Genomic DNA, 17267 nt, shown 5'->3' on the forward strand with positions numbered 1-17267 from the left:
GGCCCCGCCCCTGAAGTTCTAAGCCGCAGGGTAAACCTGACAAGCGGGCCCGACAATGTCGTCTAGTCAGAACGCAGCCTGATTGCCTTCTTAATGGGCCATGAAGTGGCCGGCTACCTCTGCCGAGTGCAGGAACAACGCATTCCCCATTGGCACGGACGTACGTGGTGCGGCCGTGCGTGTGTGCAGAGGCGGATCTTCCAGGGGCGCCGGGCTCAAGCACCTCTACCGTACCGATGCGCTGAAAATTTTGACGGGTCATTAAAGAGCTGGGTGACACAAGCGGGCGGCGCGGGTTGTTCAGCCCCTCTAAAAATTTGTGCTGGATCTTACTGTGTGTACTGTGTTTGTGAGTGATGGCGCCGTCCGTCTCCGTCCCGATCCATCATCACACGGGATCCAATTTCTGTGAAGTCAGAGAGCAACAGTAATTCGTGAGAGATTGTACAGCAAACAGTAATCAACTGATTTCATTCACTGCAACTACACTGCAGGCAAATAATATTCGTAGAACTGTAATGATACTGTAGTATTAAAAAAACTGAAGGGCCCAACTCAGATCCAATAAGTTATGGTGGAGTGAAGTTGTCGTCAAGTCAGATGATTTTTTTCTTGTCATATATATCAGAGTATATAGTATAAGATATATAAGGATCCAGTTGTTATAGTAAGGTAGGATTAGTTTATATCTTATCTTAGGATTACTTGAGATATAAGTTATGCACTTTACATATTCAACTATCGAGACTCAGTGTAACACATACATAACATTACACCAATACTCAATTTCTCACATGGTATCACGAGTTTAGGTTCTAATCATAGGTTACAAACCCTGGCCGCTACCAGCTTCCACGCTACCCCCCCACCCCGGGAGATCGATCTCCATTATCTCCGTCGGGGGTAGCGTCGCCCGTACCTAGGGTTCGCACCGCCGATCATGTTGATCGGTCGCGATAGAGAGTCTTTTCCTGATCTATTAATCAGGATTTTCTCTCTCGTCGGTCGTTGATCGACGTTTCTCTTTGGTTTTACCGATCCAAGATTGGTTTGTGTTGCCCACTGCCTCCTGTCTTCGCGTGCCTATACTCCATCGACTCCACCGATCTACTACTCTTCGTCGACTCCATGCCAGTCTCGCCACCCATATCCATCCGCTCGGTGCTCGCCATCCTCGACAACCACTCGATCAGCATCGTCCCCTCACACGCTCTCCCTCGTGGATGGATCCTCCCGTGCGGCACGTCCACGGTGACAGCTCCTCCCATGCAAACGACGGCCACCTGTCTCGGCAACACACGCATGGATCTACACCGACGTCCTAACCTCGACACGTCACCCATCTCCATCCTCAACCGGATTGCGTTTGGCCCGCGTCGCCCATGCTGGATCATCACCTCTTCCTTCATCCGTCACGTATGGTCTACCCAGGCTCCATAACCCATCACCATCTCCTTCCATCGATTGCATCGCTCGGCTGTTCGACCTCATCGACCACGTCTGCACACGGTCGCCCAACCCACGTCACCCCGACCACCTGTCCGACCCATGCCGGTCCCTATCTCCATCACGTCATCGACCACATGCCCTGCCGCATCGACCACATGCATGTTGCTTCGACCACGCACCCTCATCAACCCCCGTCGTCCGTCGACCACGCCTGCTCGCCCCCAACCACGCTGTTGTGCAACGCTGCACGTCGCTCGACCACGCCTGCTCACCTCCAACCACACCGTCGACCAGTACATGGTTGCCGCCGATTCATCATCATCACTTTCACTCGGGATGCCTACGCCTCTGCCTACCTTCGCGCGCCCTTAGTCTGATCAACTGATTGCGTATGATTCCTCTCGGTCGATCGGCAGCGGTTCCTGTCCTTCTCAAGTATGCACATACCTCCCTCCCGAGAACCGAGGATGCTGCTATGTCGCCTTAGGCCCCATTCTAGATATAGGGAAAAAGTTAGCCTCTTTTCACCATGGTCCGTGCCTCCGCACTGCCAAAGTGCCCTCCCTGGCACAGTTCGATCGAACGGTGGTCCTGTCGCCACCCTACATCAGCGTCATGCATGCCACGACGCTTCGGTCGACCGATGTTGCCTCTCTCGGTGCGTTATCGCCCAGTCGTCGGCGCCCTTGGTCTTCATCATGCTGTTCGAGTGTTCTTCATCGGCTTCTTCGAGCATCGCCGCCATGCTCTCTCGGACACTAACGTCGTTGCTCCAGGCCGCTGGTTTCGCCTCTACCATCTTCGTTTAGCACAACCTCATCGTTAACGTCGCAGTCTCCTCAACCTATTTGTCTACTCCGGCATCTACAAGCCATATCGGCACCTTTACTTCCTCGCCGTTCTATGCAACACGACCGTTGAGACCTTCTCTACTGGTCTCTTAGACACTAGCACATTGTTAGGCTCTCTACCTTTACGCGTTCGGTACTAGCAATACCGGTACGTGGCTTCATCCTCGATGTGTTTTCGAGCTTGGCAAACCCGATGCACGCCTCATCCTCGACGGCCTTAACTGCGTTGACTTCGACATCGTCCTCTTCCTCAATGATTGTCTCATCCGTGTCACCATCTTCTTCCCGCAGGCCTCCCTGCGCCGGTCACCATAGCGCCTCTGGCGCCTGTGGTTTCATGTGCGGCTCCCGCGACCACGGCTATCTCACGCACGATATCCTCAACCACGGCTACTCACCTCACTCTTGGTTACCTCAGCATCGGGTACAAAGTACTACCATCTACATGAGCAACTCATTGGTTTCTCCAGTCATAGCATCTGCATCGTATTATTTCGACTACAGGGAAATATCATTCGTCTTCCTCTCCAATCTTATCGTCTGCGACGCTCCTACTGCGACTACGAGGATGTTAGAGTATATGGTTTAGGATACATAAGGATCAGATTATTATGATAATATATTATTAGTTTCTATCTTATCTCTGAAGTTACTTAATATAATCATATATACTATATATATTCAGCTCTCGAGACTCAATACAACACATACACGACGTTACACCAACAATCAATCTCTCACAACACGAGATTTCGAATGCCTCCGGTGTAGCAGGATCGTCTACGATGCCGCGTTGCTTCGATCTGATCAGGCGCAGCGGACGGCCTGCCAGAGATCATTTCTGCTGCGCGCGCACCACATGGAGATCGATCGATGTCCCGACAAAACCACATCCCCGGGCGGTTCCATCGTACGAAGGGACGTGACGAACCTGAACGCCAACAAGGCAGCAACACGGTAGCAGCACCATCGCCTCAATCCCAAGCTTTTCCGCAGCGCTGCTAGCTTGCTGATTGGCCCAGAAAGACGACGCGAAAAGTTGCAGGTTCCCTTTCCCTTTGTGGCGAGCTATCCGGCTAGCCCCCAGCAATGACCCGCGTAGTGGTGCGTGGCGTGTCGACCCCAGCGGAGGGGAGAGGGGTCCAAAGAATCCAAACGCCCAGGTCCCAACCACTCGACTCTCTTCCTGCTGCATATGCTGCGTCCTCTTCGTCTCTCCAAGTATTGGGTAGCCCGTAGCCCCAAGAAAGCTTCAAGAACGGATCAAATATCCACGACCACGAGGCCACCCATGGCAAGCAATAGCAAGCAGCAAATGGAACAAGCACAGGCAGACCCACTTTGTGTTCACCAAGTACACAAAACACCAGTTAAAAAACAGTTCATATGACACCCTCTAACTTAACTAGTGAGATATCTAAATACCTAGTAACTCAGTCCGAAACAGCCGGTGATTTTTTTCTGGGTCCACCCCACTGCACGGCGGAGCGGAGGCAGCAGCACCGAGATAACGGTGAAGCACGGGTACTAGGACCGATCCATGAATCAGTAGTAGTAATCACAAGCACACCACTGTACAAACTACCACAGGCAGGTGGGGAAAGCACGTACACCATCTGACGAAGGGGAAAAGGCTTGGATGGAGGAGACACGACAAGAACGAGGGCCTGCCGGCTCGACTAAACCTGGCTTGTAAAGTCGGGCGCCTGAGGAGACGCGACTGTGACGCAACGACACGAGGTGGTTGGATGTCTTGGAGCTCGGAATGAAATTGGCGGCGCCGGCTGGGCAAGGTGCGGGAGCTACTCGTCCGGCACTCGGTATGCGTCGGCAGTGAACTCGGTCAGCCACAGCCCGGGGAACAGCGACTGCACAGGCACAGCGCACACGATTGTTAGTAGTAGCAGTTTGGATTGCAAGAGGATAATTCTTGCACACAATAATTATGCGACTAGGATATTAGCGCTAAGTAAGCTTAAAGAGTATCGAGGGGATAAATAAAATCGATTAGTTAATAAATAAATAAAGTGGTTTGGAAGGGGAGGGGCAGTACGGGGAATTCGCCTTACATCGAGCTGCCGCTGTACGACGCGAGGCCGCTTCCTCGGCCGCCGCCGCGGCCGGGCGCCGGTCAGCGCGTAGATGTCCTCCTCGATCTCCTCCGTCGTCAGGGACACGGAGAACGGAGCGCGCTTGCGTCGCCTCCGCGACGACGAAGAGGGCACCGACGCGGCCCACGACCTTGCGGCGGCGGCCGGGCGCCGCTGCGTGCGCTCCCGCAGGTTCCACGGCCTCGTGGTAGCGTCCGCTTGTGGCTGCTGCTGCGGGAGCGGCGGTGGAGGCAGAGGCGCAGGCGGAGGCGGCGCCCTGAGCTCCGGCTCGGGCTCGGAGTCTGCCTCCGGCGGTGGACTAGCGGTCTTCGGCGGCGGCGGAGGAGGAAGCGAAGGACTAGGCCGGGGCACATGAAGCCGGTCGGCGGCATCGCGCAGGTGGCCCATGAGCTTGGCCCGGAGCTCCTCGATCCCGCCGTCGTAAGGATCCTCGCCGACGACCTGGGAGGCGCCGGCCCGCCGGTGGGACGACGGCCCGCGGCGATCGCGGCCGAAACAACCGCCACCCGCTTGGGAGGCTGCGGCGGGGAGGACGACGGGCATGCGGTGGGCGGCAGGTGGCTGACGCGCCCACGGCTCGAGGTGGTGCGGCGGCGCGGCCGGCGCCTTCGCCCGCGGATCTACCGTGGCCGCCATGGCCACCAACTCGGCCCGCAGAGGCATCGGCGAAGGTAGCGTGGTGTCGGCTGCGTCGCCGTCGAAGCGGCGACGAGGCGAGAGAGAGTAGGAGGAGAGGAGGTTTTGAGGCCACAGGGGTGGGGTCTCTCGTGTTTTGTTACGGGCGAGAGGGGTGGTGTCTCGAGGGTAGCCTGGTCATTCTCCAGCCAGGACTCGCGCGTCGGAGGTTTAGATGCAAAGGGCAACTCCCTCAACCCATCACCCTACTTGCTTTTCTTACTGATTCGTGGGTCCGCCCATCATGTAGGTCCACCTGTCAGTAGCTGCAAGTACGGGGTGCACGGTGACTGCGGTGTTGGCGACGGAAGACGGAGGCCAGTCTGTTGCGCGACCACCAAACGGGGTGGAATCCGGTGTAGCAGCGTCCGTGAGGGCGAGAGGCGGGTCCACTCGGCAGGGAGCGTCCATGCACGGGTCCTCGTACGTGGTGGGTCGCCTCGGATTTTCGGGGCGGGGCCCGCGGGTCAGGAGGAATCAAGCCGTCGCCGTCCGTCTTGTGTTCCTAGGCCGGGTGTTTTCCGGCGAATCGGCGGGACGGGCGCGCGGTCCCCACGCATGCACGCACGGCCAGCTCCCCACCGTTTGCTGCGGCCGCGCTCTCCCCCCGTCGTTGCTATCCTACCGCTCAAAAGCTGCTCGTGCCTTTCGTGCTTCAACGGGTGATCAACCGATGCGCACGCTTTAGTTTCCAGTGTTAACTTGATGGAGCAGAGGTTTATTTGCACTCGGGAGAGCCGATGAAACAGTCTGGATAATGCTCGTTCGGCATGACGGCATCTGGAAGCAGCCGAACTTCAACAAAAATGACTGAGTGTCCTATACTAATATGTTAAGGGTCTAATTGTCTCACTTTTTAAGTTATAAGATGTTACATGCACTGCTACAAGATTATTAAAAAAACGAAAATTTAATCAACGTCACATGCACCATATGGACATAAGATGAATCGGTCTTGCATGTGGAGTGTGATCTTTAACACTCAGCTCAGGCCTTGTTTGGAATACATGAATTTCTCGTAAATTTTTGCATAAAGCAGTTTGATTCCCATAGTATTCAGAAAAATATCAGCTTTTCAGAACGTCAGAATTTTGACAGAAAAGCCATGTGCTTGATATTGATATGGTATTGCCTCAAAAAACGAATGAGGAGGCGACCGTTCATTTGGCTAGGAGTATTGACTTGTTAATTTCTTGTCCAAAACGGAGGATTAAAGAAGAGAAAAAGAAAAGGATATTACGCCTGCTCCTGGTGTAAAGCGTCAACCAATGGATACCGTACGAAACTTTGCTTCGCTGACGATGGATTACTTGGAGATAATACGTGCAAGAGAGGGGATATAATTGGGGCATAAAAAAAGGTCAATGGAGATTGGAGATCAATGTATGGTTGAAATACGTGGACCGTACGTGCATAGATGGTGTATTTTCAGAGCAGTGCTTCACCATCACGTCTAATTAAATGAAATGGTAGATCGAAATAGCTCGAGAGAGGTGGGGTTGGAAATTGTACATTTTGGCGGTTTTTGGTTGAAACATGTAAATGTAAACAGTAATATATCAGAATACAACAGAATGGTTTACTATCATTGACGCTGAACCTATACCTATATAAACTTCTCTGTATCTATCTAGCTCTGCTTGCCTTGTTGGTGGAGGAGTACCGACGGTTTCGGTGGTCCCCGCCGGTGGAGATGCGGCAGGGGAGCATGCGGCATCGCACGGGAGCTGCTGTGGTGTGAGGAGGTGGTGGGCGGGACGATGGCCGAGTGCATCGTAGTGTGTTGCTATTTCCCATGTGCCTTGTCGTGTTGCCGTCGTCATGCTTCCTGTGTTGTGTTCATCGTCTTCGTTGTGGTGCGCATGGCAGTCGCATTCTGTCGCTGCGTCGTCGCTATTTGTCTGTCATATGTATGTGTATATGTATGTGTGTGGTTTACTAGATCTCCGGTGTTTCGCCGGTGGTGCTGGATTGAGTAAGTTTCGTTGCGGAGAGGGGATGGGATTTTGTATGTCTTGGGTTGCCGGGTTTCAATCCAGCGACGACAAAATGGGGTTCTACGCCTCGGCTTTTCAAAGTTTGGATTTCTTCATTCACATCAACCGGAGGGATGGTCTTTGCCTTCATTGTTTCGCGCCGGTCTGTGTCAGCTCGGCGGCGGGATGTTAAGGCGGAAGGCGTCGATTGGGTTGAAGATGGCGTTGAGGGCCTCAATGTGCTTCTTTTCAATTCTATGTTGTTTGGGATCTCTTTATTAAAGGGGTTGTACTGTTATTCAAAGTTTAATATAACCCTAATCCCTTCTCGCAAAAAAATAATACAACGGGAACGGAAAGGTAACCAGTGAATGCACTTTCTATTTAATTTGAGTATGTAATGGTATGAAAATTCAATACATAGTTTGCTTTAGTTCAAGCCACGGTGCAGAACAGTTATCCATGACAAAATCATAGGCAACAATTTTGTAAAAAAAAAGGGCAAACAAATCCACAATCACAAAAATTAGAACAAAATCCCAATTCGAACAAATTGGCAAATGCTTGCTAGAGATGGAACATATCGCGTCACCTCAACTTCTCCAAGCTTTATGGAGCCGTACAACTAGGACGGCACCAAGAGGATCTTGTCGGTGTGGATCTCCCACATGTCGGTGACGAGGCTAAGAGTGGAATGCTGCGGCGCCGATGCCTCTGCTCCATCACCGTTGACATCAGAGGACTAGGGGTGCGATAGCAGTGGCTTGGCGAGCAAGGTATTGGCTGGTAGGTGGTGGAAGGGGGAGCCTTGATCTCCGATGCCGGAGAGTAACAAACTCATCGATGAGGCAACAAAAGAGTATGCGTGCGGTCGGGAGGCAGAGGTGGAGGCGCAAGCGATTGTTGGAGAGTGGGGGTGACGATGCATCTTTATCTGATTATGGAGGAGGAGGATAGGTATTGGGCCTGTATAGGCTTGGGATATGATTAATTATAATTATGGATGGTTGGCAACAAATAGTTGTAACAATATTGCTTATTGTACGTAATGGGATTAAGGTGTGATTGGTTACATGTATAGGTCTTGTTCGTATGGATAATATATACAGATTGAGCAGAGTTATATTTGTTGAAAATAATAATGTTTGGTTGGTTATATCTGTCTTGATAGGCTGAGCTGATGATCTATTTTGTTGATTGAATTTGAAGTCGCATGAGTAGATGTAAGAGTTAAGATTGTGATTAGTTGCTTGTATAGAGATGATTTTGTGATACTGGTAAGTGTGCTCGTATGCATGAGCAAATGTAGGAGCATGTATCCATCGAATCATGTTAGAACAGTGCATGCTGACAATCAATCACGTTTATTTTTAAGATTATACTCATCCGCCGGACCATATTCCTTCCATACAAACAATCAAACAACCCCTAAGCAAACCAAACACTGTCGTCGTAGTTATGGTGTTTGATAATTGCAAAGAGATGGGAATTGTATACAGGCACACAGCGCAGCACGAGGAGGATCATGGCAGCTAACTACTAACTGAAAAATAATACAGCGATGAACTTGTGGCAAGCAGGATCTATACTTATATAGCATATGATGGACATGTAAGAGTACTTTGTTCTTGCGCCATGACAGGTAGCGGTACTAGTCGAATGGAACGCATGTATCTTGCCCACGGAACAGTGGAATGAATGTGCGATTATTGGCGCAATTGTGTCACTGGAAGCTCACACTCCTATCAGTTGTTGTGGGTAAATACGGCTAGAAGCATTGTCATAAACAACATTTAGAAAGGCAGCGAGACATGGGCTTATGGGGTAGGAGTACGTCATTGTCAGACAACGGCAGTCTGGCGTGAAGCTATTATTTTAAGTCACACGTGTACCATATTCATGCTCACAAGCACTCGTACAGTGGAGTTTAAGATCATCTCTTATAGATACTTTAAAAATTTATCTTCTATAACATTATTATAGTATTCTTTAATATTATTATAGTACTTTTTTATTTTTTCTATCTCCAACAGCTATTCTATTTCTTACATTCTATTACTTTTCTCCTCCCTCCGAACCCACAGTCAAACTCTATAAACAGTATTTACGGTTGCTACAGTACTTTGATAAATTCAGAGCACCTGATTCTCTCATCAGTACTGTAGCAACACTGCAGCACCGGCAGAAAAAAAATTCAAGTGCTACAGTGTTTTTCGGGATACTGTAACAGTAGAAACCTTCTATGTTGGAGATGTCCTAACACATATCTAAATAAAACTAAAAGTATAACTTTATATAGTTTAGACACATATTTTGACTATTAAACATATATATACATACATATACTATTCTTGTTGAGATTTAATTTTAAAAAATATGAGCACTCAGACCAAATGTAAGACTCGAATCTAGCTAGGCAAGTTTTACCACTGAGTCCAGTTCGCAGTCTGGCACCAAGTCGCATGAGAGAGATTCCTCGTACATAAATGGAAGTCCTTGGCATCACCAGTTTTGGTAAAAGACTAAAAACCCAACAGAGATCAGTGCGATGCCATGACATCTTTGTGGAGGGTAAAGTAAGAACCGGTAGAAATTTTCCATTCAAAGAACCGGTAGAAATTAGAATATGATTTCCAGTCCAGTAGGATCATTCACATTGTTTAAGGAGTCGCTTTCAGCAATGATTACTGACAGAAGAAACATTCCAGGACACCATAATAATGATTGGGAAATCATGGTGGTTTACCTTACTGGAGTAGTACCACACATCTCCCCTTTCTTTGGTAACTGCTTCTTTTCTTTTCATTTCGTGGGCGCCTTCTGAACTGAAGATCAGCGTACAGTTCCTCTGTTATCTTCGAGCAGATTGGTCAGTATGATGCGAACGCCAAATTGACTAAATGCTTACAAGATTCAGAAAGATGCTCGCTATGGTAACCAACGTTAACAATTCGTGGCGCTGATGAAGAAATGGGAACCAAATAGTGTTCTGCGTCTGTCTGACGGAGTGACGGGGAAGCGATGGAGGTCTCTGCGCGGCATGATCAAGCGCAGAACTGACTGATGAACGGATTAGATACTGCTATGAACTGACATTGTGCAAATCAAGATACAGCAGAAAAGTACTGGACTGAAATCAGTGCCGAAGATTACATGACATCCGGGCTGATGAAGAATCTACAACTGCATTTCTCGCTGACAGAAAACAAAGATTTGTGATTCTTCTGCAAAATTGGCTTCCGGGCTCTTTCCTGGCTTGACATAAGAACTAGAGAATCCGGCTTGATCGAAACCGATAAGCAAAGCCCCAATGAATTAAGGGAAAAAACCTACATATGATTAGGGTTTGACACACATGGTTGATTGGATAAACAACCACAAACTGAAGCGATTAACCCTAAATCTTTCTCTAAGCAACTCTGATGAGCCAGCCAATGCTCGATCAAGCTCCTCGGTTGGAAATCCATCTCCTCCGCTGTGCTTGTGCAACTCAGAATCCCCCTTTCTGCACCAAATAAGAGTCGAACCAATCAGGGTCTCAAACCTCCAAGGTTCCAACGCAGATTCCGGGGAAACCAGAGATGGAGTTTTTATGCATACTTCGTTCACCTTGTACCGATCGCGGGTAACCTCCGATAGCAAGCTCCCATGGCTAAGCATCTGCGCCACAAGAGAAGAGGAAGCACAAACTGGATGGTCAGTGATCGAAGAACTAAGAAGAAGATTTGCAATCGCGGTTAAGAAGTCAACATCAGCATTGCTCCATTTGTGTACCGGAGTACGCACCTCGATTTGGCGCTGGACGTTCTTGGCCCGCTTCTTCGGCCGGCGCGGCGGCTTCTGGCCGGTGATCGCGACGAAGTCGGCGTCGATCTCTTGCCGCGTCAGCGGCACAGATAACCCTCGGCTCTTCTTGCCGCCGGCCTCCATGTTCCCGAGCTTCTTGTGCTGCCGCGCGTCCTCCACTCTGTAATCCCGCCAGCCCGTCCGGTCCCGCAGGTTCCACTGCCTCCGGGGAGCTTCCTGGGCCTCTTCCGCCGCAGGCGCGAGCTGGGCCGCCACGGCTCCTTTCGCCGGCGATCCGGGGGCGTTGTTCTGGGGCACGGTGGCGGCTGCGTCAGGCTCGGTGACGACGTGGGCGTCAATGTCCCGGCAGAAGGCCATGGGCCTGCGGCACCCCCAGCCGGCTGGGAGGTCGAAGCTGCTTAAGAGGAGGGGGTCCCTCGACCGCGATGAGGACGCGGACGGCGGGGCCATGGTCGCAGCCGGCGAGGACTCCATTGGCAAGAACACAAGCCGAGACACGAGAGGGGATTAAAGAGGCGGCAAATGCGTGCGCGCAGGGGAGAGGGCGGCAACTAGGTCTGCAATTGCATGTGTTGTCTATATATGGCGCACTCGATTGCTCGCTAATCCGCTGCGCCGATCGGATTAGGGAGAGTCGAGACTCGGGAGGAGGAAGCTTGCGGGGAGCGCAAGGCTGCGAAGCGAGCAGAGGAGCAGATGCCATGCCGCGCCGCGCCGCGCCGCGCGGTTTCCTCTCGGTGGTTCTGACCCGAGTCGAGTCGATGCGCTGCGGCTTGCGAGGGCCGAGAGCTCGGTTCGGTCGAACCTATTTGCCATTGCGCCCCACGGGTTTTCTACGTTCTGGCCGCGCTCCTCGTCGATCGGCCGCGGACCGACTGTGATTGTGATGGTGTGGCGTCGCGCTTTACGAGTCACGTTGAACGTTGGATTCTGATCAGGTGGCTGAGGGATACTATGGATATTTTCTTTAAATGGAGGTCTAGAATTTAACTTCCGATTGTCTCTATTTTTATAGATATGCTTGGTGACAATTTTTTCTTTATCTCGGTACATGTTCTAGCAGGCTGAAACGTGTTACCATGGTAAGACTTCCATAAAAAATGTGCAAAAGTCCGAAAGATTGAGACATGCGTTTTGCATAGACATTACCTTGTGAGAATAAATTTGCAATGTTGATTTCACATGCTTGCCGTTCTGGCTTTGTCTTTATTTAAATTGGTATTTATAGCGTTTTTAAAAAATACTTTCATAATATTTAAACTTATTAGATTATATAAATATATTCTAGTTAAAATTAATGGTCAAATATATACATTGAAGACCGTCCTATATCCAAACGTCAAATATTTGAGCGTAGTGAGTATCACCGTAAATCCATGAAACAATTTCTTTTCTATTAGTACAACACAACATAAAATAAGATAGGGTCACTTTTTTTTTTAAAGAAAAACCCATCAGATTGGAGTATTCGTTCCAAAACTTTCTGTAAAACATCACTAATGCAAACATCCCCATAAGCTGTGTCAACTGACGAAATTACAACGCTATTGGTTAGAACAAACAGCCACAGAATACGAGTTTAGCACCTAGATGTGCAAGGTGCGAACAAACAGCCACAGAATCCATCGTCGAAAGCACAACGCGCCTGACGGCGGCAGGGCCAGAGCGGGTTAGCCCAACCGCGCTGCCGGCGCCTGGCCAAACGGAACGCGCGCCAACCCAGCAACCCACCCACGGCGCGTCACGCTCACGGGCAGTCGGGCACGCACCTCCGCAGAGTGCAGCGTACGCTCCCGCCGACCCGTCCGTCCCCGCCACACCACATCGGTCGTGCCGCCGTTGCCGATTCCTGCCAGGCCACCAAAATCGCGGGACGGAGCACCAGAAAACAATCGACCCACCTCGTGGCACCGCCTAACCATCGCATCCATCCATCACAAACTAATCACGCGGGGGCGAGGCGCCGAGGTGGAGCGGACGCCGTAAAGAGCCTCCTCTTCCTCCCCTCTGTTCGGAATGGGAAGTCAGGGAATTCAATTTGACGTGAACAGTTGTTTTTAGAGGACGGATCAAATCAGCTACTACAGTATCACTACAGTATCGTACTGTATTACATTTTTGATGCTTAGTATTTTAACTACAGTATATTTACTATAATATTTAAAATCACAGTATTATTAATACTCCCGCATTTTACTGTTAATCCGTGACTTCACAAGCATTTCGATCCCCTCGGTTCTGCCTTTTTGAAAACCTCACCACCACCTCCTCACCCACCTCTCCTCTCCTCTCCTCATGGTCCTCATGGCCACCGACTCCGACCACCATCCCACGGCCAAGCCCGCACCAGAGCCTCCCGCCCCGGCGTCGCCGTCGCCGGCTCCCGCCATGCGCACCCGCCTCCACAGCTTCTCCTTCCCGACGCTCAGCTGGGGCGCGCACCGCCTCCTCCGCTGCTCCAAGGACGGCTCCTCCGCATCCACCTCCCCGCCACCGCACCCGCAGACGCCGTCTCCGGAGAAGGAGAAGCCCCAGGGCCAGGGTTCCCCGGGCGCTGCGGGCGCGTCTCAGCCACCGCGGCCCTGGAACCTACGCACCCGCCGCTCTGCTTCCGTGGCGCCGCCTGCGTTGAGACCGGAGGGCGCGGGGAAGGCGGGTCAGGCGCAGCAGCCGCTCGCGCCGCCGCCACCGGAGGCGAGGAAGAGGAGCTTCTCCGTCGCGCTGACCAAGGAGGAGATTGCCGAGGACTTCGCCGCCATCCGCGGCACGCGCCCACCGCGCCGGCCCAAGAAGCGCCCGCGCGCCGTGCAGCGCCAGCTCGATGTAAGGATTGGAGCCTCGCCTGTAGTACTTTCTGACGCGCAATTTTGGGTCTCGGTGCTCAATTCTGTTTGGTTTGGTTGGAATTGCAGATGTTGTATCCAGGATTATCTCTCGCGGACGTGACTCTGGACTCGTACAAGATCGAGGAGGTAAGATATTGTTTGATTCGTTTGGTGTGTTCTTATTTCTTCTCCCCAAAGTTGGTTCTTTTCTTCATGTGCCTTTTCCTCTTGCAGAGGTTATTGGCGCCGTGATGGAGCTGCAAATAGGAGGAACTTTTCAGGTGTTTCCAGCATTGTTTTCTTCACGCGATGGCTAACGTCTCCATCCCATGATTATCTTGGTTCTTCTGGACTAGAAGATGGAATGTTAGATTTCCGGTGCTAATTTTGTATAGAGTCCTTTTTTATGATAAATTATTGGGTTGTCGGGCGATGTTTGTGCTTTGGGATGTGATGTTTGGGTTTGGGGGTATGGTTCTAGTAGGAAGGGCCAGGGTAATATCCTTAGGTGATGGGGAGTTGTCATGCTATGTACATGTTTCTAATCTATGAAATGTTTTCCTCTTTCAAATTGCTCCAAGGAAGCTGTTGATTAAATGACATGGAATTGTGCTATTGAATTTGCTGTTGATTTTGTGTTGCTTCTTGCTTTGGACTAAAGGCTTTGTTGTTGTTGTTGCTGCTGCTGCTGCTATTGCTTTTTGATGATTGTCTTTTGAATTTACTGATTAAAGACAAATCATTAGTTGCATTGCTTGACAATGGAAGAGTCTGCATTGATTCTGCTCCGGTAGGATATATATTTTTCCAAAAAGAAAAAATCTGTTAGCATTGCAACCCAAATTTAACATTGCTACTGTAACAGAAAGCATGATCTGTCAAAATTCTGCTTAATATTTGAAATCTGGCAGGTTACCAGACAAGCTACCAAAGATACGCACCTTTTGTTTGCATGTGTAATGTGCAAAAATATCATCTTTTAGAGTTATTCCTCAATTTTCTGTGCCTTGTATCACTTCTCTAGTTCATTTTTCTTGTTGCAATTTTTGGCATATAAGTTGATGAACTTCATTCTTGCTTAATATGCTAATAACTTCTTGTATGCTGGCTTGCTCTATATATGTTTTTTGTCTGATCTGTTTGGCTTCGAAGGTACAGTGTCCACTGTCCAGCAGTCATCGATGAAGCTGTTATGGATTTTATGCAAAATCAGTAGGAAGTCCCGGCACTGCTTATGAAATCACTTATTGTGCCAAATGCGTTCAGACTTGAGCACAGTTTGAGTACTTCTTTGCCAGACTAGAAAGATTGCTTGATGTACTGTTGTCTCATAAAACCTTACACTTTGAGCTATCCACTACCTGTTTAATCAGCTTTTATGAATAACGGGATGACATGTTCTGGTGTTCAGGCTTTAGTTGAATTTGTACATTATTCTGTTAGTGTTGAGAATGTAGCTGAGCCTGGTAATTCAAACTTTGTTCGTTTGGAAATATCACCTATGCATTTTTGTTCCCTGTATTGTTAAATCAGTGATTATACTTGATAATGCTGCATTTTCACATAATCAACTTGATTGACAATGATTCATGTTATACATGATTAGCTCCGCTGGTTCTCTTGTCAGTGTTGACAGGTAAATCTGCACTTCTGGCCTCTTTAAAAATTTACCTGAGCTGTGTTCTTATGCAGAATTCAGGTGCAACCTCCCCCTGCACTGCGTCTTCTGTGCATATCACATTTCAGCAGTGCCTGATTGAGTCTAGAAGTTATTTTCAGGTAAAAGTTATCATGTTTTGCTTAATCTTCTTCAGTGGCCCATGCATATGACAATGCGTTGTTTAATCGGTGTGCCCCACCAAGGTGACATCTCCAGATTTGTGTCTTCTGACTCACTGCAACTGATAACTATCTGCATGTATATCTATCCGGTCCATTGATTCGTAGCTTCATGTCATATTCCTGGAAAGTGACGTCGTTAAGTTCCACATCTTTTGGTCCTCCTGTCATGCCTGCAGCAGTAACAACTGGTGTGGGTGTTGCTGTTGACTATTGCGCTACAATGGTCTACTCCGTCATTGGATTTTCAGTCGAAAGCTACAGGTGGAGTATGTTTAAGACTATTGTCTCCCTCAGTCCCATGCAAGGAGATATCGTCTTCCCCACAGCGTTGGGTGAACAATCATACAATGTAAAAAAAAAATGTCTTCGGATTGATCATTCACGGAGTATGTTGACCTCTACATTGCATTTTGTTGAAGTTTGAGATAATCTTGCAAAACTGACGGCCAGCTCGTCTTTCTTTACTAGCTTGATGTACTACTGGACTCCACTGTTTCTCAGTGTGCTGCTGGCTGGGCACGTTTGTGAATCTTGGCATTTGCTAGGATGCACAGCTGATGGTAATCCAGCTGGGGTACAATTCTATTGGGTCAGGTGCTAGTTGGGTTGGCAGTTGACCAGATACGAAGACAATGTCCGCAACATCCGTGCAAACTAATGGCGTGTGCTTATGGCCCTTTATCTGAATCTCTGGAAATCACTCTCTATCACGAGGAATCTTACATCCTATCAAAATGGGCCCTCTGATCTTGGAATCAGTTCATTCAGAGACTCAATCATCTTTTGAGCAAAAGCCACCAGTGCCGCTTTGTAAATTTCAAAGCCTGGTTGGAGCATTCCCAACTCTCAACTCCAAACCTCATACCGAACTCTCGATTTGATGTACCACACACCATGGACAAGCTCCTGTTTATGACCGTCACGTCTCGCACACCCTCTACGCCTCCAATGTGCCTCTGGAGCCCATCTTCCGAAAAAAAACCCATCTCCATCGGCTTCCTGATGTCGCCAAAATGGCTAGAAAACACGTGCGCGTTTGTTCAGATGGCGACGAACAAAGATACATTCCCCTTCCCCCTCGCATTAACATCACAATTTTAGCATTCAGAGATAGCCCAAAATTCAGTCCAAATTTGAACTTTTTAAATTTAAAACAAATATAAACTAACTTAGCTAAGTATCTTAAATTCACTTCAAATTTAAAATTTAAACCTTGCATAAACTTGATCATATACATTTTGGTTTATTTGGAGTTCTCTGGTTTTTGAGTGTTGATTTGAATTTGAACCCAATTCAAATCCCAAATCTCTAAATCAATTCTTAATCTATTCTCAAATCCTAAACCCTCTCATTCCTCTCTCTCTCTCTCTCTCTCTCTCTCTCTCTCTCTCTCTCTCTCTCATGACTTGAATCTACTTTTCCTTTTCTTCTTCTTTTCCCTTGGGCCAAATCGGTTCGACCAATCGGGCCGGCCCATCTCTTCCTCTTCCTCACCGCTATAGCCAGTTCGCCCAACTCTAGCCCAATCCGCTCCACCATCCGCAAGTCCGCAACCACTGACGCGTGAGCCCTAGCCTATTGTTGCGTCTCCCCCTTCCTCATGCCACGCCGCCTCTCTCTCTCTCTCTCTCTCTCTCTCCTCGACCAGGACGCGAGTCCGTACCTTGGGAACTCACGCACCAACCTCTCTTCTCTCTCCCTCGCGCCGCTATGAGGGAGATGTGGAGCGAA

General features: G+C 49.4%; 3 protein-coding genes across 4 annotated transcripts; 1 reads left to right on the forward strand and 2 right to left on the reverse strand.

Moving 5' to 3' along the window:
- Positions 1 to 2959: 2959 nt before the first annotated feature.
- LOC133929358 (pollen-specific leucine-rich repeat extensin-like protein 2) lies at positions 2960 to 5185 on the reverse strand. Its single transcript, XM_062376083.1, has 2 exons — positions 4370 to 5185; positions 2960 to 4168 (listed from the first exon to the last, which is right to left on the reverse strand). Exons 1-2 carry the CDS (start codon positions 5072 to 5074, stop codon positions 4103 to 4105), a joined length of 771 nt encoding a protein of 256 aa, XP_062232067.1. The 5' UTR covers positions 5075 to 5185; the 3' UTR covers positions 2960 to 4102.
- Positions 5186 to 10209: 5024 nt separating this feature from the next.
- Positions 10210 to 11559, reverse strand: LOC133929899 (uncharacterized). The gene is made up of 2 exons (XM_062376654.1): positions 10849 to 11559; positions 10210 to 10722 (listed from the first exon to the last, which is right to left on the reverse strand). The coding sequence occupies exons 1-2, from the start codon at positions 11341 to 11343 to the stop codon at positions 10402 to 10404; spliced, it is 816 nt and encodes a 271-aa protein (XP_062232638.1). The 5' UTR covers positions 11344 to 11559; the 3' UTR covers positions 10210 to 10401.
- Positions 11560 to 13070: 1511 nt separating this feature from the next.
- On the forward strand, positions 13071 to 15868 carry LOC133929900 (formin-like protein 18). 2 transcript variants are annotated; one of them, XM_062376656.1, is made up of 4 exons: positions 13071 to 13692; positions 13782 to 13841; positions 13929 to 13975; positions 15387 to 15868. In XM_062376656.1, the coding sequence occupies exons 1-3, from the start codon at positions 13165 to 13167 to the stop codon at positions 13944 to 13946; spliced, it is 606 nt and encodes a 201-aa protein (XP_062232640.1). In that variant the 5' UTR covers positions 13071 to 13164; the 3' UTR covers positions 13947 to 13975; positions 15387 to 15868. The 2 variants fall into 2 exon arrangements, with proteins under 2 accessions (XP_062232640.1, XP_062232639.1); XM_062376655.1 differs by lacking the exon at positions 15387 to 15868 and having other exon boundaries at positions 13929 to 14470.
- Positions 15869 to 17267: the final 1399 nt, after the last annotated feature.

This window comes from Phragmites australis, chromosome 9, assembly GCF_958298935.1.
Source record: "Phragmites australis chromosome 9, lpPhrAust1.1, whole genome shotgun sequence".
Classification (NCBI taxonomy): domain Eukaryota; kingdom Viridiplantae; phylum Streptophyta; class Magnoliopsida; order Poales; family Poaceae; genus Phragmites; species Phragmites australis.